Source organism: Electrophorus electricus, chromosome 7 (genome assembly GCF_013358815.1).
Source record: "Electrophorus electricus isolate fEleEle1 chromosome 7, fEleEle1.pri, whole genome shotgun sequence".
In the NCBI taxonomy this organism is placed as follows: Eukaryota; Metazoa; Chordata; class Actinopteri; order Gymnotiformes; family Gymnotidae; genus Electrophorus; species Electrophorus electricus.
In genome coordinates, this window is record NC_049541.1 from 4,369,933 (window position 1) to 4,393,654 (window position 23,722).

Below are 23,722 nucleotides of genomic sequence, written 5' to 3' on the forward strand. Positions count from 1 at the left end.
GAAACAGAATGCTCCCTGGAGTTGAGTTTGATCAGTATGAGCTGTTTAATTTTTCATTACGTTTTCGCTGTCTTACACAGGGTGCGCAGACTTATGCTGAGTTATTGTGACGCGCAGCTGCCTGTTTTCAAAGTAGATGAAGAGAAATTGCGTCAAATGAAACATTTTTTTTACATTTCCAGCCCTTTTCAAGGCTGAGTGTGACCTCATCGGTTGCTGTCCGGGTTACGTCCACGCCCCAGAGTCAAACTTGTCTCATCTTGTGTTCGGATTACTGCCCGAAACATGCACTGCGCTTCGGGTGTCCACGTGGACAAATGGAGTACGTTGTTAGGTTGTCCAACAGCCACACCCCTCGCAACCCCCCCCCCCCCCCCCCCCAACACAAAACACACTTCCCTCCCGTGCTGGAGGTTTTTAATTAGCTGTGGTGTTAGGCCTGACACCTCAGCCTAGCAGCCCGGGCTGACATAACGAGGCTTTAGATGCTGCTTTTTCCTGGAATAAACGAACCCCTCAGCCCCTTGGCGAGAGGACGGCAGCAGGGGCCTCTGGGTAAATTAGTGCAGCCCTGGCAGGCCGTAGGTAATGGTCACACCTTGTCAGGACTGCTGGGGGTTTGTCAGAACGCAGCATTGAAATGAGATTGCAGCAAAAACAGGATGTTCGTTCCTACACTCAGCGTGCTGTAACCTAACAGAGGCCGTTGTTCAGTAGTCCAAGGTCTTTCTGTAGTTCTTGTAGTAGTGATGTCTCCAGTGCTGGTAGCTATTAGTATTTTGTTATGTTCAAATAGCAGTTGTGACGTAAGGGTTCTGATTGGTTAACTGGATCTTGCAATAGAAAGTATAGCTAGCTTAACAATTTCACGTAAAGGTACTCATGACGCGTGACCCTTAAACTGAAACTGCTCCTAACAGAAATCGCGCGCCGTTACTTAGCAGCCGCTGCGACCTCGTTCGCAATAAAGCACGGCGAGGCCGCCTGAGGTTGGCCTGACGTGGCCATCGCCGTGCCGACGCTCAGACTGTCGTGTCTTTGGTAGGCGTTGGAGTGTCGGCCGTGGCCCCTGTCCCGGCCGGCCCGATAATAAAGTCCCCCCGAGCGCCCTGACGTGCAGGCCTGAATGGCGTGCCCTTTACAAGAGCAGTCCAGCACACCCGCCAGGATGCGGCCAGCCGGCAAGAGCCGCTTTTAATTGGCTCCCGAGCACTGCTCCGTTAAAGGAGCAGGCGGGGGGTGGGGGTGGGGGGGGGTTGGGGAGTTAGAGAGAGGGAAGGAGAGAGAGAAGGAGAGAGGGAGAATGAGAATTGAGTGGGAGAGAGACAGGTAGAGAAATGCATGCTCGCGCTTGATGCGTTAGTCCACAGCTAAACCGCTCTGATTCTCATTTGCCGTTAGAGTAGGTGGCTAATTATCCAGGGTGAGTGGAGAGAGGGCCATAATGGTGTGAGCTGAGAGCACAGCTGCTCAGGGATGAGCGTGAACTAGCCTGTTATGTGCTGTTTACGTGTGTGTGTGTGTGTGTGTGTGTGTGTGTGTGCGCGATACGGACCGTTTTTGTGGTTTTCTTTGGCATGTGCAAGTTCTTCTGTAAAACTACGCATCTGACCAGGAGCTAGCATCACTCTTGCCTGAACATGCACATGCTCACTGAGCTGGATACTACAAGCCAGTCATTCTCTACACCCTACAAACTACACCCTACAGGCTACACCCTGCACCCTACACCCTACACTCTACACCCTACGCCCTACACCCTACACTCTACACCCTACGCCCTACACCCTGTGCCCTACACCCTACACTCTACACCCTACAGGCTACACCCTGCACCCTACGCCCTACACCCTACACCCTGTGCCCTACACCCTACGCCCTACAGGCTACACCCTGCACCCTACGCCCTGCACCCTACGCCCTACACCCTGCAACCTGTGCCCTACACCCTGCACCCTACGCCCTACACCCTACGCCCTACACCCTGTGCCCTACACCCTGCAACCTGCGCCCTACATTCTACACCCTACGCCCTACACCCTGTGCCCTACACCCTGTGCCCTACACCCTGTACCCTACACTCTACACCCTACAGGCTACACCCTGCACCCTACGCCCTGCACCCTACGCCCTACACCCTGTGCCCTACACCCTGCAACCTGTGCCCTACACCCTGTGCTCTACACCCTACACCCTACACCCTACTGCCTGCACTCTACATTCTGCATCCTACATCCTGTGCCCTACACCCTACACTCTACACCCTATGCCCTGCACTCTGCACCCTACACCCTACACCCTGTGCCCTGCACCCTACACTCTGCACCCTGCACCCTACGCCCTGCACCCTACGCCCTACACCCTGTACCCTACACCCTGCACCCTACACCCTGCACCCTGCACCCTGCACCCTACGCCCTACACCCTGTGCCCTGCACCCTGCGCCCTGCAGCCGGTCCCCTGCGTGGTCAGCGTTAGGCTGTGCTGAGCGGTGCCACGGGGAGCTTGTGACTGTGTGCTTGTTACTCAGCTGTTTGGCTCAGAACACGATGCACAGATCACCCTGTGAGTCAGCCACCACCCGCGGGGAACAAATGGACACGCCGCTCGCATGAGCGTGCGTGAGCGTGCACGTGCGTATGTCCGAGCGGGCCCTCACTAAGACAGCAGGACGTGGCAGAGCGCTGGGCGCTCATTAGCGATTATTCTAATCAAGTCTTCAGGAACACAACCAACATCAGACTCGCAGGGAGAGTGGCTGATTCTAATATCTCCAGTGCGGTGTCTCCCCCACCTCCCTCACACCTTCATCGCACTCATCCTCCTCTCCGCCCTCTCCTGGATAAGCATGTGTGGGGGGGCGGAGTGGGCTCCAGTTCCCACTAACAGCCCAGGCAGGCGGGTGTAGCTTTTATGTCTGTATGTAATCACGTCACTAGGGCACATTCTTCTTTTGAAGGTAAGGCTGAAAAAGAAGACCGTTTAATTGGTGTTTCCTATCGTTGCTGTCTCTGTTCAACTCTCACTCTCTCTGTCTCTCTATCCCCCTCTCTCTCCCCGCTAGGTGGGCGTCTCTGTGCAGCTTAACGTAACTTGCTAATGTCACCCTGTATCTGTTCCACTTTGCTCTGTCCCACTCTGCTGTCAGAGTGATTACTCTCCGAGCTTTTGAAGTCAAACAGTCCAACTTTCCTACTTATCACTAAGGTGCTGTGACAGAGAGAGAGAGAGAGAGAGAGAGAGAGAGAGAGAGAGAGAGCGAGAGAGAGAGAGAGAGAGAGCGAGCGAGAGAGAGAGAGAGAGAGAGAGAGCGAGAGAGAGAGAGAGCGAGAGAGAGAGAGAGAGAGAGCGAGAGAGAGAGAGAGAGAGAGCGAGAGAGAGAGAGAGAGACAGTGAAAGGGTAAATAGGATTCCAGTGGCTATGATTGCTGATAGGCTAGGATCTGCCCTTTTCACTGAAAGTATTGTCAATACAATCCCGCCCGCCTGCCTGTTATTGGCCGGTAGTAAGAGAATTGTATTAACCTTTATGCCATCTGATAATTATCGAAGAACCCTTGTCAGATTGGGCCGGCCTTTGTGCGACTAATACCTCTGCTCTGGGTGTGCATCCGTGTGTGTGTGTGTGTGTGTGTGTTGTGATTAGAATCATTGAATGCGCAGCCATTCCATCAGCTGTTCTTGTTTACGCGCCGTGACCGGATCACCACGCAGGCCGAAGGGTCACGGGATTGTCCGTAGCGGCATGGCGGCTAAATGAACCGCACGTGCAACAGTTTTCCCGCCATCTCCCGGTGTCGGTTTCCGAAGCGCGTCCGACACAGGCAAGCCATTGTATATGCTGATGTGGCTCCAGCTAAGTGTCTTAATTAGATCAGATATATATTAATTAGTGATGCTAATTAAGATGAATTATGCAGTTCCCTTAATGAAGTGGCTCCATTTTAGTCAATTACTGGCAGAAAAAAGGCTTTCCCCATGTTGATCAATATGCTAATGTATGCCATATGTCTCACAGAAAGGACAGTGAGATGGACTCTTTCGGAGAGCAAATCCTCAGAGATCCCACCACTCCTGTGCTCCCCAGGACTGCTTTAAACAACAGTGCCTGCGAGGTTGATCCCTTGGTTACAACATTAATGTCCAGTCCTGGAGTTCCGCCTCCTTCCGAGCCTATCCTGACGTGCTATGCGGCGAAGGCGAATCTCCTCGCGACCGAAACGTCCCGCGTTCCCACCCTCGCTCACGGACCTGTCCTGTCCCACCTCTCCCTCCTCTGTCGGCAGGCGCCGCCTTCGTGATGGTCAACACGTCGGGCCGTTTCTCGGGCCAGAAGGCCCTGCTCCTCAGCCCCCAGCTCAAAGAGAACGATACCCACTGCGTCACCCTCCGCTACTTGGTGTCGAGCCAGGGCAGCGGCAGCCCTGGACGCCTCAGTGTCTACATCAAGGAGAACCACAGTCCTACGGGGCTGCCCGTCTGGAACATCTCTGGGCCCGTCAGCAGGACCTGGAGCCAAGTGGAACTCGCTGTCAGCATCTACTGGCCCAACTTCTACCAGGTAAGAGGGTGGCTGTGGGTAAGAGGGTGGTTGTGGGTAATTACTGTGAAAACTGACATGTTCCTGGATATTTTTACACTTTTTCTGTCTTTGTGTTTCTGTCTTTGTGTCTTTTGATACAATGCAACATTTACACCTATTTTAACATCAAGTTTTTGACAATACTACATGCTACGAAGGGTAGACGTATGTGGTATTTTATATGTATATGTCATATATATTCACAGTTAAAGATGCTCACCTCAGTCAATGTGCTTCTCACTCTTTTCTTCTCTTCTCACCTGTCTGGCCATTCTTTGATTTATTTTCCCCAATTCTCTCCCAGTTCTCCTCTCGCTTTCTTTCTCTCTCTCTCGCGCCCTCTCTCGTATTCCCTCGTCTCTGGCTCTCTTTGTCCCTTGCTCCAAATAATAACCCCTTCCTCACTACATTAGGGGGGGGAAAAAATTGCATTTCCTCGCTCCGTGGTCGTTTATTTTTGCTCGCGGAGAGGTTGCTGCGGCGTCTGCCGAGGTGAGGCTGATTTCACGCGCGCCCGGTTATTAGTCGCCTGGCTCCTCGGGGGCCGGCGGGGCGTCTGCGGCTAATTGACAGACTGAGACTTCCTGACCTCGCAGAACGAACCACGGCACCACCGAATTAGCCAATTAGAAGCAGCGGGACCAGGCCACGCCCCTAGGTCCTGTCGAGCAATGCCCCCAGCACAGCCTTGCTCGTTTATATATATCGGGTTTATTACAGGTTTATAGCTTTTAATGGGTCTTTATAAAGCATTCAGAGGCAGAGTATAAAGTAACTGTTTTAATGCAGAGAGTTAGAATAATCCATCATATCGTTTGCATGATTTCAGCTCGGCAAACCTAATAAATTATTTATGCATCACTAATCTGGTTAATTTTCACTTTATGCGAGCTTTGTATGCAGATGACTATAGAAAAACGGAAATATTAAAACAATCATTCCCACAAGACCAGTAGCTGAGGGCAATGAAGTCTGTGGCACCGGCAGTCATTTGGCCGTTTTTATGATCCGCTCCTGGGGTCCTCGGAGAGGGTGATGGCGTGATGGCGAGCCATGGAGTTGTACTCCCATTAGCTCCTGGCCATAACCTCGCCCTTCATTAAAAAAACAGCACCACCCCCCCCCCCACTTCTGATCCGTTTTTAGCGCTGTGGTAACGAGTAATCCTGAGATTATGACACAGCTCCATCAAAGCTGCTGAAGGACTGAACGTGGCCGAGCTCAGCAGCTGGGCTAGTTATTGCAGGATCTCCAAAACCCTGAGGCATGTGCCGTCTGGGCGTGTGTCCCTCCAGGCGCTGGTATGTTCGGGAGCGGCCCAGAGTAGCGTGTAGGCCACCCTCGCATATTTGAAATAATCTGACCTTTGGACTGATGGCTTGCAAACTTTACAGCTGGTTTCTCTTTACCTCACAAAACCATTTTGCTTTGTTTGCTTGCATATCTAAGTGTTCACCTTCCTACAAGTGGATTTCAGAACCATGTGGAAACTGCTTTGTTATTACAACATTCCCTTTCTTGGGGAGAGTGACAATCTTAAGGAAGGTTCGTAACATTTCGCTTGAGGTTAGCAGGCGAGCTCGTGAAAAAGGCTTCACCCGCAAACCAGGAGCGAAGATTTTCGCTTTGCCGCCGGAGACAAGACCAGAGACGATGCACCGTAGATTCGTGTCTAATTAGCAAAGAGATAATTAGAGGTAGCTTTAATTGCAAGGTTATCGTTAGTGATTGTCAGAATGAAGCCACCTGGTGCTTTGGCCATTATTTTGTAATTATAGGGTTGATTCTGTGTTTTTCTTCACTGAAAATACATTGTCTCCTCTGTTCTAATTAAACTGCAGTCAGGTTGCATACCAAGACTTTGAAATGTTTTGAATTTTAAATATCATGTCACTCAAATTAAAAAAAAAAAATTGTCGACCACAACTGGCTTTCAACAAGAACCGGCTTCCAGAACCAGACGCCACGGCTGATCCCAACATCGCTGCGCTTGACCCAGAGAACGCCATGACATGGTGTCCAGTGAAGCGTGCCCTCGCGCCCCCTGCATCTTCCTGATGCTAATTACCATGTGCGCCTAACATGCCCGGCGGTACGAGGGGGCCGCGTCCGCGTTCGGTTTTCCCACACGACCGGAAGCTCCTACAGGTGTGTCCCGTCGCGGCCTCGGGACAGAAGAGAGGCGGGAGAGGCTGCCCGTTAATGACGGCTCCCAGTGACGACCCCGAGCCACTGGCGTTCGGCTTCCTGCGAAGGGGAGAAGGGCCGATAATTAGGGTGTCATCCGGTGGGCGTCCGTGACCTCGCCGGCGAGGCTGGTTTCTAATGATAGAGGGAAGACTCAGAAAAAAGACGAGAGAGGCTAAGAGCCTCTCGCTCTGAGCTGTTCGGAGTACGCGCGTTAGCCTCTTTTGGTCCAGGATTTGTTTTTCTTTCTTTTCCTTATGCAACTAAAGTCTTTTTGGTTCTCTCCAGGTGTAGCCTAGCGTGGCTTTAACAGCCTTCCACATTTTGCTGTTCTCGTAGAGATCCCAACGAAAATGTGAAGGTTACCGACACTTTCTGCAAGTTTCTCAGCCTTTGCGAGGAAGCCTGCGTGTGGAGGCATGAGCTGTTCATACACCATCCCCGCAGCAGTGCATCGCTCTGGGCCTCTGCCTGGCGGGCAACCCCCCCCAGCTTTGCGGTCGAGGAGGGGGCGTGGCCTGCGTAGGCCAGGCAGCACCACGCCCAGAGAGCGGGGCGTGTCCCGCATTTCGTCGTCTCCCACCACGGCTCCCCTGAGAAGCGCTGAAGGAAAACTCCATGCCTCCCTGAGCGGTCTGGATCTCTTGGCGCCTGCTGGTGCGTGTTAGGCTATATTTGCCTGCTCTCTGAGGCGTCGCAGGGTACGGCATCTGTCCCGTACGGTTCTCGGCCCCTTCGAAGCATTCTGCGTACAGGAGACACCCCGCCATACGCCCGCGAAGCAGCATCAGGGCGTTCCAAAATAGAACGTCCACGTCCACGCTCTTGTGTCGAGGCGCATGTGTTCCGCATGTGTGCGGCTGCACGTTTAAAATTAGCCGCGTCTGGTTGTGTTCGTTATCAGCAGGAAATGCCGGCCATGCCTTTTAACACGCGGCCCTGGCTCGCTGAGCCATAGACCCTGAGTCGTTTATCAGATGTGCCACTGCTACGAAACACTCTCCATATATCCCAGAGTCCCTTTCTCTCGCACAGGCCTAAGTAATCATTAGCGTAGACCAGATATGCCAGTTGCGGGGCCAGGTGGATTTAAGGCACCCTAGAAACTAGAAACCTTCTGCTTTACCTGCTCTGGTCAGCCAAGCAAAAAGTCACACGTCACCACATTTTTAAAGGTCATGCATTAAAAACAACATTGTAATAAGATGTTTGATTTATTTGAAGATTTTAAGGCATGCAAAAGCCGTATAGCTCGGGTCCAAGCGAAGAATCTTTCACTCAGTGTTTCCCAAGCTTTTCTGTACTTGATACAGCCCCAAACATAGCAAAATAGCAAAATATGTAAAATATGATGTTTGTATACATGTAAATATGCTATTTTATTTAGTAACAGGGACCAGACTGCTGGAGCAGCTCTGACTGTTCATGGCGAGCGTGTTCTGCGCTGACGTGGGCCCTTGGCGTTCGGTTCCTGGCATAGACCCTGTGTAAGACCCTCGTTTGCAGTGTGTCCTTATTTATCACCATGGTTACAGCCTCTCTTCCCCTGCCCCTGCAGATCGTCTTTGAAGCTGTGACCTCAGGCCAGCGCGGCTTGGTGGCCATCAAGGATGTCGTCGTCCAGGGCCATCAGTGCAGTAAGGGCCATGTTGTAAAATCGCTTACACACACACACACACACACACACACACACACACACACGCTCTCACTCGAGCACTCCCTGTTCTTTACTGATATCATCCCAAATATGAGTGTAAGCTGGCTCTGGGTGAATATACAGACACTGTAGACCTGCGTGTGATCGCACGTCAGACAGAGTAGACCTGCGTGTGACCGCACGTCAGACAGAGTAGACCTGCGTGTGACCGCACGTCAGACAGAGTAGACCTGCGTGCGACCGCACGTCAGACAGAGTAGACCTGCGTGCGACCGCACGTCAGACAGAGTAGACCTGCGTGCGACCGCACGTCAGACAGAGTAGACCTGCGTGCGACCGCACGTCAGACAGAGTAGACCTGCGTGCGACCGACCGCACGTCAGACAGAGTAGACCTGCGTGTGACCGCACGTCAGACAGAGTAGACCTGCGTGCGACCGCACGTCAGACAGAGTAGACCTGCGTGCGACCGCACGTCAGACAGAGTAGACCTGCGTGCGACCGACCGCACGTCAGACAGAGTAGACCTGCGTGTGACCGCACGTCAGACAGAGTAGACCTGCGTGTGACCGCACGTCAGACAGAGTAGACCTGCGTGCGACCGCACGTCAGACAGAGTAGACCTGCGTGCGACCGCACATCAGACAGAGTAGACCTGCGTGTGACCGCACGTCAGACAGAGTAGACCTGCGTGCGACCGACCGCACGTCAGACAGAGTAGACCTGCGTGCGACCGACCGCACGTCAGACAGAGTAGACCTGCGTGTGACCGCACGTCAGACAGAGTAGACCTGCGTGCGACCGCATGTCAGACAGAGTAGACCTGCGTGCGACCGACCGCACGTCAGACAGAGTAGACCTGCGTGCGACCGCACGTCAGACAGAGTAGACCTGCGTGCGACCGCACGTCAGACAGAGTAGACCTGCGTGTGACCGCACGTCAGACAGAGTAGACCTGCGTGCGACCGCACGTCAGACAGAATAGACCTGCGTGCGACCGCACGTCAGACAGAGTAGACCTGCGTGTGACCGCACGTCAGACAGAGTAGACCTGCGTGTGACCGCACGTCTGGCTACTACCCTCCAGTTAAGGCCCACGAGCAACAGAAGGATCAGAATCGCGAATTTGCAGCCATGCGATCACACGCTGCTCACATGCACTAAGAGGTGAACTGTGACTGCCGACCAGCAGGGCTTGTGTGACACCTCACCATCGTCTGGAGCTTTAACGTGGTCAGGACAGGGAATAGGGAAGGAAAGGGTTAAAAGACATGGACGAGACATGGCCAATCAGGAAGCGAGAAAGGAAAGGCCAATCAAGAAGCATCTGGTTTGGTAGCCAAAGTGAGAGGTGGATAAATGTGGAGAGCCCTCATTTGGTGAAACTGAAACTGAACTTTTTTGACGGTGAGCACTTCGTGTTCAGAAAGCTCCACTTAAAGCTCTTGACCGAGTGACTGTGTACAACAAGCTAGAATCAGTCCTCTCAATGACATTATCAGACTCTTCACAGAGCCCACTTACAATGAGAGAGAGAGAGAGAGAGAGAGAGAGAGAGAGAGAGAGAGAGCGAGAGAGAGAGAGAGTGAGTTTCCGTTCAGTTGCCAGTGTCTTTTGTGTAGGTGATGTGCTGCATTTGAAATCTGAGACTGGATTACCTCCCTGCCGTCAGATTAACCATCAGATTAACCGCTCATTGTGAGCCGATTGTGAGGAGGTGTGCGATTATAGCCCACAGTGTAGATTACAGTCCATAACTCCTAATACCGTCTTAAATGTGAAATATCTAAGCACTACCCGTCCTTGCTTGCTTTGACGAACGTACCTCTCTGCGGTTGCCAGGTAGCGCCAGCCCGAGACGCACATTCGGATAGTTTAGCTCAGACACGGCTTACGGGAAACCAGCACAGCGACTTTATATTCTTCGCTCAGAGTGCTGATTTCGGAGAATTTCGGAGAGCTGGACGGAGCGAGAGAACTTTGCGTTTTGAGGGTAAAAATAGGGAGGGAAAAAAACCCACATTCACTTACTATTCATGAAAGCAGAAGGCATGACCGCTTTCACTCGGAGGCATCATTAACTCCACAGGAGGTCTATCTGTCATTACATAAAAAAACGGCGCTTTTCCGACAAGGGAAACAGGTAGAGGCGACCCAGCGCGGAGCGGCGGGTCAAAGTAATGAAAGTGGCAGAATTTCAAACACACACACAAAAAAAATACTAATAATAATAACAACTGATGAAATATTGAACAGAGTGGGACAGCGAGCTGAGAGAAAGTGCGTGCGTGTGCGTGCGTGCGTGCGTGTGTGTGTGTGTGTGTGTGTGTGTGTGTGTGTGTGTGTGTGTGTGTGTGTGTGTGTGAATGCGGGAGGGAGATTAAATTAACTGCATTGCCCTGTCTTTGGAGAACGCCTCGCGTATTGATTCGAGGCGGCCAGGGCCTGATTTCAGCTGGGGAGAGCCGGAATCGAAAGTTATGCCTCATAACTCGATTTACACGGCGCTTCCTCCTGGAGACGTCTGTTGTCATAAACGCATATTGACTCGGATAGAGGGACGGTTTTGTTGCTGAGGCAGGCGGACTAATTAAAGCTGTGTGGCAGCACGGATGCGCGGAGAGTTAATGCTTTGCTAAGTATTGTTAGAATATTTTTAATAACTTGGATTAAAGGGGGACTTCTATAAGAATGCCGTTCTGACCTGTCTTTACCTTAAAAGGTGCGGAGTTATTAAACAGGTGTTTCTTAAAGCTTTCGTAACCTCTCGGACTGAAAATGTGTTTCGATGCCGTGAGTTGGTGGTTGTGAAGTCATGGAAGAGCCTCATACACTCAGCGCAAACAAATGAGCTGGCACCTCAAACACACCCCTCTCTCACCTGAGTGTTTACAGTTTAGCTCACAACAGCTTCCTTAATTTGCTTTGTATATATAACACATACTTTTAACAGGTGAAAATGTGTAGGCTTGTATTATTAGTGTGTTAATGGGTATGTTGGTTAATGGTATTCGTGCCTTTTGTCACTAATTGTGTTTGTGGTGGGCGGGGCTTTGCAGTGACGACGCCCCACTTCCTCCATATTAAAGGTGTGGAGGTGAACGCAGGGCAGACAGCGAAGTTCCACTGCACCGTCAACGGAGAGCAGAAAGCCAACTTCCACCTGTGGCTGCAGGTCATACACACACTCATATATGTATATGCTGTCACACATACATACCTTTATGGCATTTAGCTGATGCTTTTATCCAAAACAAGCACTTGTTTTGTTTGAGAGTTTTGCTCACAGGCCTAACAGTGGGGCTTGAACCAACAACCTTCCAACTACAAAGCAAGCACCTTAACCACTGAGCTACATACCCAAACTCACAGTCTTACCGACGCACAGACACACAGTCTCACACACACAGTCATACCAACGCACATGGACACACAGTCACACATATCCACACAAACCACACTTACACACACACACGCGTGCGCACACGTTACCAAAACCCAAGCCTCCTAAATATTGATAATATTAGCTGAGATGTCATATTAGCTGTTGTAGTTACTTACTATGATAAAAAATGCTATAACGGGTTGGTAAAACCCCAACCCCACACACCGGCCCTAATGCTAACCCCACCCAGCACCTCACAACAGCAGTTGCTTTCTGGATTTCAGAAGGGCATCTCTCTCTCTCTCTCTCTCTCTCTCTCTCCATCTCTCTCTCTCTATCTCTCACTCTCTCTCTCTCTCCATCTCTCTCTCTCTCACTCTCTCTCTCTGACTCTCACTCTCTCTCTGTCTCTCTCTCTCTGTCTCCATCTCTATCTCTCTCACTCTCTCTCTCTGTCTCTCTCTCTCACTCTCTCTCACTCTCTTTCTCTGTCTCTCTCTGTCTCTCACTCTCTCTCTCTGTCTCTCTCTCTCTGTCTCTCTCTCTCTCTCTGTCTCTCTCACTCTCTCTCTCTGTCTCTCTCACTCTCTCTCTCTGTCTCTCACTCTCTCACTCACTCTCACTCTCTCTCTGTCTCCATCTCTCTCTCTCTCACTCTCTCTCTGTCTCTCTCTCTCTCACTCTCTGTCTCTCTCTCACTCTTTCTCTGTCTCTCTCTCTGTCTCTCTCTGTCTCTCTCTCTGTCTCTCACTCTCTCTCTCACTCTCTCTCTCTCACTCTCTCTCTCACTCTCTGTCTCTCTCTCTCTCTGTAGTTGTGTGTGGGCGTGTGTCCTCAGGTGCACCCCAGCTGCTCTCCTCTCTCTCTGTCTCATTAGTGGTGTGTGCTGGCACGGGGACTCTCCACCCCACCCCGCTGCCTCTCCGCACCAGAGTTCCCTCCCGAAGCGCCGGGCGCCCCTCTCTGGACACCCTCTCTCATACATCCTCCTTTCAGTCCTGGATCTCCACACGCTAGTTTCTCAGGGCCACGTTAACCTCAAGCACAGGATAAAAAGGATTTCCAGTGATGCTTCGTCATTAGCACTGCAGCTCAGTTCAAAACTGAGCTTAAACCAAACCCAGGAAACTACTCTTATATTTCAGACTTCTCTCTGCCCCTTTCGGTCTGCACTGTGACCTTCAATGAACAAAGGTCTCTCTCTCTCTATCCCTCTCTCCCTCTCTGGTGTGCCCTGTGTGGAGAAGCTCTGCCAGGTAGTTAGTCACTTAAACAAACACGTCCTCATTACCAGGCAAGAGGAACACAAACGTTATGTGAAGTCCCCTGATGGCAGTAATGAAGAAACATCTCCAATGAACAAATGGCCCCATCTGCCTGCTGCACTGTGTGACAGCTGGGAGGAGTCTGTGGTGTGGGTGTGTGTGAGTGTGTGTGTGTGGGATTCTGTCAGTGAGTGTGTGTGTGTGTGTGTGTGTGTGTGTGTGTGTGTGTGTGTGTGGTTTTATGGAGAAGGGATGATTCAAAATGAAAGCTTTCAGCCAGGAAAACAGAAGCTGAAATATGCCACCATGAACACACAGCAATGAGACACACGTGCATTCACACACACGCACGCACTGGGTCATTGTAAGTGTATGTGTGTGTGTGTGTGTGTGTGTGTGTGTGTGTGTTGGTGGGCTGCAGGGTATAGGTGGGCGGGAGACTCCAATGACGACTTCCAAGCCATGGAACAACCAGCGGTTCATCGGCGTGTTCGACGTGGAGAACACCACGAAGCACGACTCAGGCCGCTACCGCTGCATTGTGCACTCCAGCCGAGGGGTGGGCGTGTCCAACTATGGAGAACTGACCATCAAACGTAAGCCCACCGCGCACTCACACGCACACGCACACACGCGCCACTCAGAAGTGCTGCAAAAACTTGCTTCTATGAGAACAGACAACACGGCATATTACTCATGAACTTTGTTCGGAGAGAACAAAAGAATGAGAGTGTTGGAGAGTGGGAAAGAGAGAGAGATAGAGAGCTACCAAGAGAATGAGAACGAGAGAGGGAGGTAGAGAGAGAGAGAGAGAGAGAGAGAAACAGGGTGAGCTGGTAGCACCATGGGAAAGATTGATGTGCGCTTTATGTTAACGGGCTGCACCCTCTTTGTTTTGATGTGGGCACCCGCGCGACTTTACGAGCGCCGCCCTTGAGCGAGCGTGTATCCTCTCTGGAAGGACATAAAGGCACTAGCCATCTGATGTACAGTACGCTGTCGTGCACGGCCCTCCGCCAGTCATTTGATAGGAATTTATCGAGGCGTCTGCTGCTAAATCCCTCCCTGCTCCCTCGCGGGGCTGCGAGACTTAGGTAATGGCCTTCAGTATTTCTCCTTCTCAATTTCCCCTCACACTCTCTCCCTCCCACGCTCGTCGCGGGGCGAATTGAATTTATGGTCGTGTAGTTTGTTGGGGCTTTTTTTTAAATTCTTTTTTTACGGACTTCCAGCTCTAGGAGATTGACTGCTTTAATGCCACCTGTCCCAGTCAGTCAGACAGACAGACCCATTCAGACAGACAGACCCATTCAGACAGACAGACCCAGTCAGACAGACAGACCCATTCTCTGTGTAGAGTGGTTTTGGGTGTCGTGGGTCAGTATGGACCTACAAGGGTAAAGTCTGGGCACTCTTATAAATTCATTTTGTTACAGTCTTTAACACACGTGCACGTGCACACACACACACACACCCAGCCTCACATATCCTACCAGTTCCTCTGTGCACATATTAAAAATCACGAGCACGTCATGTTGGAGTGTGTGTGTGTGTGTGGACTTGCGTGCTCCATCCTAACAGAGTGACATGCTGTTCCTCCACCTGTCAGTCCTCATTCACTTTACACTCTCACTCCCCCACGTGCATCTGGGATTTGGAGTTCGGGAAGATTTAAGATTCTAAACTTCTCTCTTTTGTACACACACGCACATGCGCGCACACATGCATACACTCAGACTACACTCTCTCTACCACGGTGTTTAGTCTGGGCCGTGTGACTTTGAACAGGACAACTGTGAATTGCCATCGCGTTTCCTCGGGACCCTTCAGAGCGCACGAGGCCGGTGGAGTTTAGGACCAGGGAAGGCTTGCGGTAAAAAAAAAAAAAATCCCAGGTTTCATTCGAGCGGCTGCAGCGAACCCTGCCCGGCCGAAGCACGGAGCACGTGTCCGTGGCTGTTCCCTGTGCCCAAGGCTCCAGATCGATCCGCCGGCTCTCCCCAGCCAGGAGGTCCCACAATGCCGCACCCTCGCGCGGAGCCGACCCGCTTGGCACCCTCTCGTCCCTCTGTAACCGTAACCTGGGTGGACAGAGAGTGTTTGTGTGTAACATTGGCAGATAGGAGCTATACTGTAGCATGCTACAGCTGTCTCCTCCCTTAATGCCATAGCACACACACACATACACACACACACACACACACACACACACACTTTCTCCTCATGCCCCTGACCGCCTGGAAAACAGCCCTGCAACAGCTGCTCAAGTACCCCATCGCTACAAACACACACTGCACCGTCAGTTGCACAAGGACACACACAGGCTCCCCCTCTGCGATGCACCCAGTCCTGTCACACACACACATGGGCACATACACACAGTCCTTCTTCCATGCCCATCTCAGCTGGGCCCCCTGAGGACCCAGTCAAACCCCTACCATCTTCCTGTTCTCTCTCACACACACACACACACACACACACACACACACACCTCAAACACACACACTTTCTCTCACTCACTCACACACACACACACACACACACAAAACACCCCTCCTCTACACGCTGGTGTTTTTAATCTATGCCCTGTAGCACCAGAGACGTCTGCTATGGTGACTGAAGTTCCTCCACAAGGCCGAAGATTAAAGCTACAATAGCTGTAAGCGGTGGCCAGCGTCCTGACACCACCACATGAAGAAGTCATGCTTTTAGGCAAGGATCCCCCCCCCCACCCCAAAAGGGCCAGGATTCTTGACGGATGTCTTCATGAAAGCATGCGACACGCCGATGTGTTAAACGGCTCGTTTGGCATTTAGCACGGGTCTGTCTCGCCCTGCTGGGTCATGCCTGGCTGATGCCCGTCACCACGGTGATGGATGGGGCGTGTGCGAGAGCTGGGAGCTACTGGCAAAGATAGGGACATGTCTCTTCCCTGATAGAAAGGGGCTTGCATACACACACACACACACACACACCCAGCTCACAAAAAGCCCTTGTCTGGAGGAAGATCACTTTTGAGTCAGACTAATTCAGAGGAAGATTCATTTTGATTTTGATTGTAGATGTATTGCAGGTTGGAGAAGGAAAGAACTGCGCTTTAGGAGCGAAGTTATGAGCGGATCTTAATTGAAACATAATGCCTGCAGTCTTCTGCCAGCTAGCTGTGGGCTTTTGTTAATGTGTTCTAGAGAGTTCACCAGTGGTTAAACTGAACAGTGACCTCCATATTCATCTCTTGGAGAGAACAGAAAGACAGAGAGAGAGCAAGAGAGGGACAGACAGAGAGAGAGAGAGAGAGAGAGAGAGAGAGAGAGAGAGAGAGAGACTGTGCCCCTGATGACTTAGCCAAGGTTCTAGGCACTTATAGGAAGTGAGTGTTTTGGACGCAAGGACTCGTGAGATTGTGGGCATACTCGGAGCAGCACCAGGGTACTCACATCACCACCAGAACGGCATTCAGCCCGTGACCCTGCACAGTCCATCCAACGCACCTTCTTCCTCTCCTGGGTCTGCCGAAAGCCTTAACCCCCTTAACGCCCCCCCCCCCCCAACACACACACACACACGTCCAACAATGCTTTTAAATGATTGACCCTGTCCGGTTCTGTCAGGGCGTGTCTGGACTATATGACACACACACACACCCACAAGACATACTCCTCCATGTGGCCTCTGGTGGTGCCCGGGTGCTGGACTTCATTCGGAGCACAGACCACTTTCGGCGTTCAGTACAAATGAAGCCTTCAGATCCGTCCCTACGCTCACACTCGGAGGACGGCGCAGACGTGTTCACGGGAAACACCTACCCAGGTCCTGAAGGACAGGACACGTCCTGAGGAACACTCGCATGTGCACTCACTCCCTTCTCTGGGTTTGTGTGCTACCTGTCTGGCTTGTACCATACGCAGATACGGGGGTGGGGTGGGCGGGGCCTATTTTATGCCCAGCCCTCCTAGCACTCCCTTCTGTTGTGCAGCAGGGGGCCAGTCTCTGAGAAGTAGCCAGATTAAATGATTCAATTTAGGTGATGTTTGATTGGCCGGCTGTGGAGAAAAGGATTATGGGATATTGAGGGACCTATGGATGGGGTCACTATAGGACAACCATCTGTAAGATCTAATAAAACACATGGCTACTTTGCAGACACACACAGATATTTGTGACCACACAAACACACACACACACACCCCATCATAGACACAAGCATGTGTAAACACACTGTTGCTAGTTCTGTCCTCAGGCAAAACTTTAAAAACTCAATTTTAGGTGTTTGTGGTTTCATAGTGCAATGTACCATGCCTTGTATGCACACGTGCGCGCGCACACTCACACACACACACACACACACACACACACACACACACACACACACACACACACACACACACACACACACACACTATATGCCAGGTTTATTTATTCATTACTTTGTGTCAGTATTTCCATCCAGATCGATCCCTGCAGTTATAAGGCTTCTGTAATAAATATGAATTACAGTTTATTATCATATTGGCAATAGTCTCACGGTGCTGTGGTGAGCATCCATCTCTTCGCTCTGGCCCAGGGGGCATATATCTTCCCCAAATGATGCCCTCCCACAGGGCACGGCCCGTGCGGCCAGCAAAGGCAGCCAAAGGCATAAACTTTTGATGTGTTCATCAAACACAATGTCCTGGCTGTAGCCATGCATATAAACACGCTCTCAAAATGGACAGATCTGCACACTTATACACACACACACACACACACACACACACACACACACACATATATGCGTATGCAGTCGACAGCAAAAATATAAATGAAATACATGCGTTGGAAGCGGTTTTGTAGATCAATAATGCAGTTTGTCTCACCTGGCTGTCTGACAGGCTCAGTCAGCTCTATCTGCACCCTTTAATGCACATGCACATGCAGATGGAGGAGACCACTGGGAAACCTACTAAGCTTGTCTGCCTTTGTTTTGATGACCAGAGAGGAAGGCGCACGCGTCCCACCTCCGCCTCTGCCTTACAGCGTCAAACATATGATGCGTGTACACACAAACACGCATGAACACGCCCCTCTCGAGCTCTTAAAACAACGCCCAACCGAGGGTAGGTGTTTTATTGATTGTGAATAGCCCTTTGAGGCCTGCCAATAAACCTCAGGCAATTCCGCTGCTCATGTTTTGTAGCCGAGCGTCACGGCCCCGCTCGGTGCAATATACCTGCCACCAGCGACGGCGAGCGTTCAGTCTGCCTCCTGCCCTCAGGCTCCGCCCCTCTATTTCATCCATTAATAAAGAACACAGAGGCGCGATTTCCCCGACCTCGCCTTGTACCAGGGTAGCCGCAATCAGTAAAAGATGTCAGCTGGGGGTTTTTTTTCTTTCTTTTTTTTCTGATAGTATGACCTCATATAACAGCTTCCCCCCTCCCTCACCCAACATGTAATGAACTTGAAAAATTAAAGAAAGGACAAACTGCAGGACCCGGACTCTGCAAATGTGACAAGACAAAGACAAAGTTGTCACACATCATGTTTGTAGCGTCCTTCTCATTCCCACATTCTCCAGGATCCTAACCCAGCGTCGCCATACTCTCCTTCTGCAGAGCCGCCTGTCCCCATCGCTCCACCGCAGCTGACGGCGGTGGGCGCTACTTACCTGTGGATCCAGCTCAATGCCAACTCCATCAACGGCGACGGACCCATCGTCAACCGCCAGGTGGAGTATCGCACCGTCTCCGGCACCATGTACGACCTGCAGCCCGTCGACAAGAGCTCGCACAAGATCGGCCACCTGGAACCCGACACCGAGTACGAGATCAGCGTGCTCCTCACCCGGCCGCTAGAGGGCGGCACAGGGGCACCTGGCCCGCCGCTGAGGGCTCGCACCAAGTGCGCCGGTGAGTCGTGGCATCCAGTGTCTATAGGGAAGCGTTCCACGGGACACATGGGTAATGCTTGTGTCAGGCGTGTTACATTGAACTGGTGTTGGATTGATTGATATCCAGGACTCAGATGGAGAAAGCAGGTTTGATGCCCATGATGAAAGAAGGGGAACACACTTCTTCTGAATATACCAAACCTGGTCACAAATGTTTATTTTAATAAATGAAACACTTGATTTTACAGTGAGATTATACTGGATTATGCTGAGCTGTTGAAACAACCCAAACAAATAGGGCCCTGTGAGAGCAAATAATCCATATGAAACCAATGTCTACAGTTCAACTGTGTTGAATTAACTGGGGTTTTTTTTTTATGTCAGTGTAGGAGATTTTGGGGTCAGAGTTCAGTAATTTTCAGTCAAGCAAGGGATACACTGGAGCAGTGGTTCAGGGATGAAGAATCCTTTGCGCTCTCAGGTGGAAACGGTGGTGTACAAGTTCTCTTGCTGGTGTCCAGTTATTTGTTGGTGTTGTGTGCCAGAATTCTGGTGGCTGGACTAAAGTTAAATTGGCTTGAAACTTACTGAGAAATGAGAGAAACAGAGAAACCGAGAGAGTAACTAAGAGGTTTCTGACCCAAACAAGAACTGAAGGCAGGGAACCTGTTTTTTTGTAGAAGGAACTCTGCCTGGTTTGGGTATGGGAGATTGTGTGAGAGGGCAGTGAACTGAGTGTGCTATTGAGTACTGTTGGTGAAACCATCTGAGGTGAAGTGTTGAATGGACCATAGAGCTTCTGTGATGTTTGCCGGTGTCTGGTGGTAGCTCTACCTGCTCTGGGATGCAAGACATCCCTTCAGTACAGAAATCTTGCAAAAGGTGGTGAAATGGAGTGTGTGTATGAGTGCAGAGTGGAAACAGGTTTGGGATTGAAATCAGGCTGCAGACCTCCTGCTGAAGGTCTCACTGTTTCTCATTTGTGCAGATCTGATGGGGATACACAGTGCTTTGTGTGTGTGTGTGTGTGTGTGTGTGTGTGTGTGTGTGTGTGTGTGTGTGTGTGTGTGTGTGTGTGTGTGTGTGTGTCAGTGTGTGTTTATACATGTATATACTGTACATTTTTTTAAAAAGATTCCTCTCACCCTTCCTGTGGGTGATATATTTTTCTCCTCATAGTTGGACCTTCTACCAGAAAGTTCAGAGCAAAGTTTTCACTGTTCCTCGGATTGCACTCCTCTGTTATGAGATAAATGTTGTAATTCTTGGGATCTGTTGGAGCCACTCCTCCATCTTAGTAAATGTAAATGTAGAGGTCACTGCCCACCTTGGTGTTACCCTTCAACATTCATACAATCTTAGAATAGATGGTATATTTCCACCTTTTCATGTACTTTTCTTTGGATGTTTCCATTACTTGGAGCTGCCACACCAACATACCTCTGTTTTCTGCATACTATGGACTATCATTTTGTCTGGTTTGTTTACCACTCCTTGTTTATCTGTCTAGATCTTGAGGTCCCACTTTAGCCTTGTTCTCCTCCACCACTTTCTCTGGTTCCTCCCATTTAAACTTGGGGGTATCCAGCTCATATGCTTTGCATATGATCCTGTTTACGATTTTAGGTATGATGTGTCTGCTTGTGTATGATTTCCCTGTCAGCATTTCTCATCCTGCTACTGGATACTGGCTTATCGCAGAAGCTCCGTGACACAGTCTGCATCTTGGGTCTTGTTTGGAGCGATCCACTCTCACTTTGATTGACCTAGTGCTTGGTGCTTGATCTTGGGAGGCCATGTATAGTGTCTCTGTCCATGAGTCCTGCCTTTTCCAGCCATTGGTAGGATTGTCCTGTGTCAACCACCTCTGCTAACCATCAACGATACATTCCATGCAGGGGCTTATCCTGCCATGGCCCCTCTTCTGTTTCCATGGTGACCACAACCCCCCCCCCCCCTCCCCGCTGTCTGAGGATGGAGTCATGGATTTTTCTCACCATGCACAGTGTTTTTTATTTTTATTTTTTTTATTTATTTTTTTTTTTTTTTTACAAATCTTACAGTTTGTAGGTGCTTCCTCTTCTTTCTGGCTGGTGTACTGGGATGTTGGATCTTGGGTGAAGTGCCCCCTGCATGGTATTCTTGTCTTGATTGATTTCTTGTCTTGAGTTTTCTTGTCTTGATTTCAGCAGCTTTCAACCAGCTAATTGGGCCTGCTAGGTATCTGATGACTTGCAGGGCAAAGGTGTTTATGCCTTCGATATTATTGTTATTCCCTTTCATCTGGCTCTTGAGGACCTGCCTTACCCTGTGCATGTACCTGCATGTTGCTCTTTTCCTCATCATGCCTCATAGTTCCCATGTGATCGGAGAATCCCCAGGTTTTCCGTAGCTGTCTTCCAGGTCTGTTATGTGACCTCGTGAAAATTCATTCCCACAGTCCTGATCACCTTTCGACTTTTCACTGTCAGCCGACCACACTTCACCGGCCGGAATGAAGTGCCGGCGTCCTTGCTGTAGATCCTGGTCAGTTGGATCAGTGAGCCAATTTCCTTTCCATCGTTGCTGTCCATGTCACCTGCATACCAGAGTTGGATGACGGTAGTTCTGATCCTGAATGTGTGCCCATGCCCATTCTCATCCGGCTGAGAGGATCCAGGCCTATGCAAAGGGAGCAGGGGGGATAGCACACCTCCTTAGTATATATCACACCTGAGAAGTTGTCTTTGGGAAGGCTTCTAGTGTTGTCTTCCGGTGTTCCTTAAAGTTTTGACGAAAACCCCGATGGTCTTGCTGGTTTTATACAGGGCTCAGTGTTCAAGTATCAATGTGTGTAACATTGAGTTGTATGCTTTCTTAAAGTTGATATATAGGCAATACTTAGGTTTGTTTGTCTGGTCTTGGAATCCTTGGAATCTATCTGTCAGTAGGTGGTGCTTTGAATCTCTGCTGTCATTACCAACCCTTCTGAGCACTGATTATGCGCTCATTTAGCTTCCTGACTAGTAGTCCTTACAGGGGGTTCAAGGACAAATTATAGGTTTGTAGTTGAATTTTTTTTTTTTGGCCCTTGTCAGATCTTTCATGATCTTTATGCCTCGCGTTAGCCTGGATGGGAGCTGCTAGTTAGCCGCTAGTTAGCCATGCGGTGCTGTTAGCTTCTTTAGCCTGTAGGCAGGGGTAAGGTCAGAGCCATGTACTGGCCAGTTCTTCATGTTTATAACCTCATCTTGGACATCTGCTGTTGTAACGCTGACTGGTTCCTGCTCTGGGTGCTCTGCTTTAAGATCTCATAACCACTGATGATTCACTCTCCCATATGCTCTTCCAGTATTGTACTGCTTCAGCTCTGGCTAGACCCACAGTCAGGATTCTGTTGCAGTGTAATGGAGAGTGTACTGTCAACTGTTCTTTGGTGAAGATGGCATTTATTATTTTGGCCAATGTTTCTTTCCAGTATCTCTGCAATTTGGTTTCCAGCTCTGTTAACCTGTTTATCCGGCTCCAGACCTTCAATTATTGGACCCCAGTTGTTCCCCTATAGGCAAACCTTCGTTGAGCTTTAAACCCTTTTGAGCTCTGTCAGTTTCCTGATTTCCTGTCCTGGTTTCAAGTGTTTGTCTCTTATATATCATAGCCTAGTGTCTCAACCATGAGTACTGCAGTGGCGTATAAGAGTTTGGGCTCACTGCTGTAGATTGGCATTCCCTTAGATCCATGTTGTCCAACCTTGTCCATCTATGGTTGTTCCGGGTGGCCCAATTTCCATCTGATTTTCCTGGTTTCATTCGAAGTGGACATCATTAATCCAGGTGACACATATTCATGTGTGTATTGTATGCGTATGTGTGTGTGTGTGTGTGTCTATATATATATAATTTCTCATATATATATATATATATATATATATATATATATATATATATATATATATATATATATATATGTGTGTGTGTGTGTGTGTGTGTGTGTGTGTGTGTGTGTAATATTTTTCTTATATGTATATATTTAATATTTCTCTCATATATAGTGAAAGAGAAGAGAGATGAGAGATGAAAAATCTACATATATAATGTGTGCGTGTGTGTAATAATGTGTGCCACTTGATTATGGTGGCACTTTGACTGCAGGACCCACTTTAACCCGAAACCTCTCAGCACTTTAACACAAAGTTCATCAGGCCATACTGGTCCATCAGCTCAGAGAGGGGGGTAACTTATGAGGGTCCATCAGCTCAGAGAGGGGGGTAACTTATGAGGGTCTATCAGCTCAGAGTGCGGGGGCAGTTATCCTATTATGGGGGCAACATGTGGTTTACCTTTCTCTAAAGAGTGAAACACAGAGAGAGATAAGTCCTTAAAGTGTTAATGAATGTATTGTTTTGTTGTAATATATATATAGGATTCACCCCTTAGTTCCACATGCCCAATTTCTCTCTCTCTCTCTCTCTCTCTCTCTCTCTCTCTCTCTCTCTCTCTCTCTCTCTCTCTCTCTCTCTCTCTCTCTCTCTCCTTCTTCTTTTGTTGTCTTTGTTCCTGGCTTGTAATGGAGCGACAATCAAAGAGAAATACAAATGTAACGAGAAAAGAAGCCCTCGCTCTTGAAAATAAATTGTATTACTTGGTATTCAAGCTTATCTTTTGTGGCCATTATTGCTTTAGAAATGGCACATAGGTAGTTTTATCCTCAAGGTTGGCCTGATTGTTTTTTTTTGGGGAGGGTGTGGGGGTGAGGGGAGGGGTTTAGTGGTGTAACTGTTTGCAGTTATCCATGTTTTG

At 49.8% G+C, this 23,722-nt stretch overlaps 1 protein-coding gene across 1 annotated transcript in view; it reads left to right on the forward strand.

Annotated features, from left to right (window-relative positions):
- The window catches only part of LOC113588428 (receptor-type tyrosine-protein phosphatase mu-like), a 165,326-nt gene that overhangs the window by 49,267 nt on the left and 92,337 nt on the right, over positions 1 to 23,722 (forward strand). Inside the window, exons 3-7 of the mRNA XM_035528524.1 lie at positions 4,287 to 4,561; positions 8,328 to 8,406; positions 11,485 to 11,600; positions 13,497 to 13,671; positions 18,670 to 18,963. Of these exons, the coding sequence (XP_035384417.1) occupies positions 4,287 to 4,561; positions 8,328 to 8,406; positions 11,485 to 11,600; positions 13,497 to 13,671; positions 18,670 to 18,963 (939 nt within the window). The remainder of the gene's footprint in view (positions 1 to 4,286; positions 4,562 to 8,327; positions 8,407 to 11,484; positions 11,601 to 13,496; positions 13,672 to 18,669; positions 18,964 to 23,722) is intronic.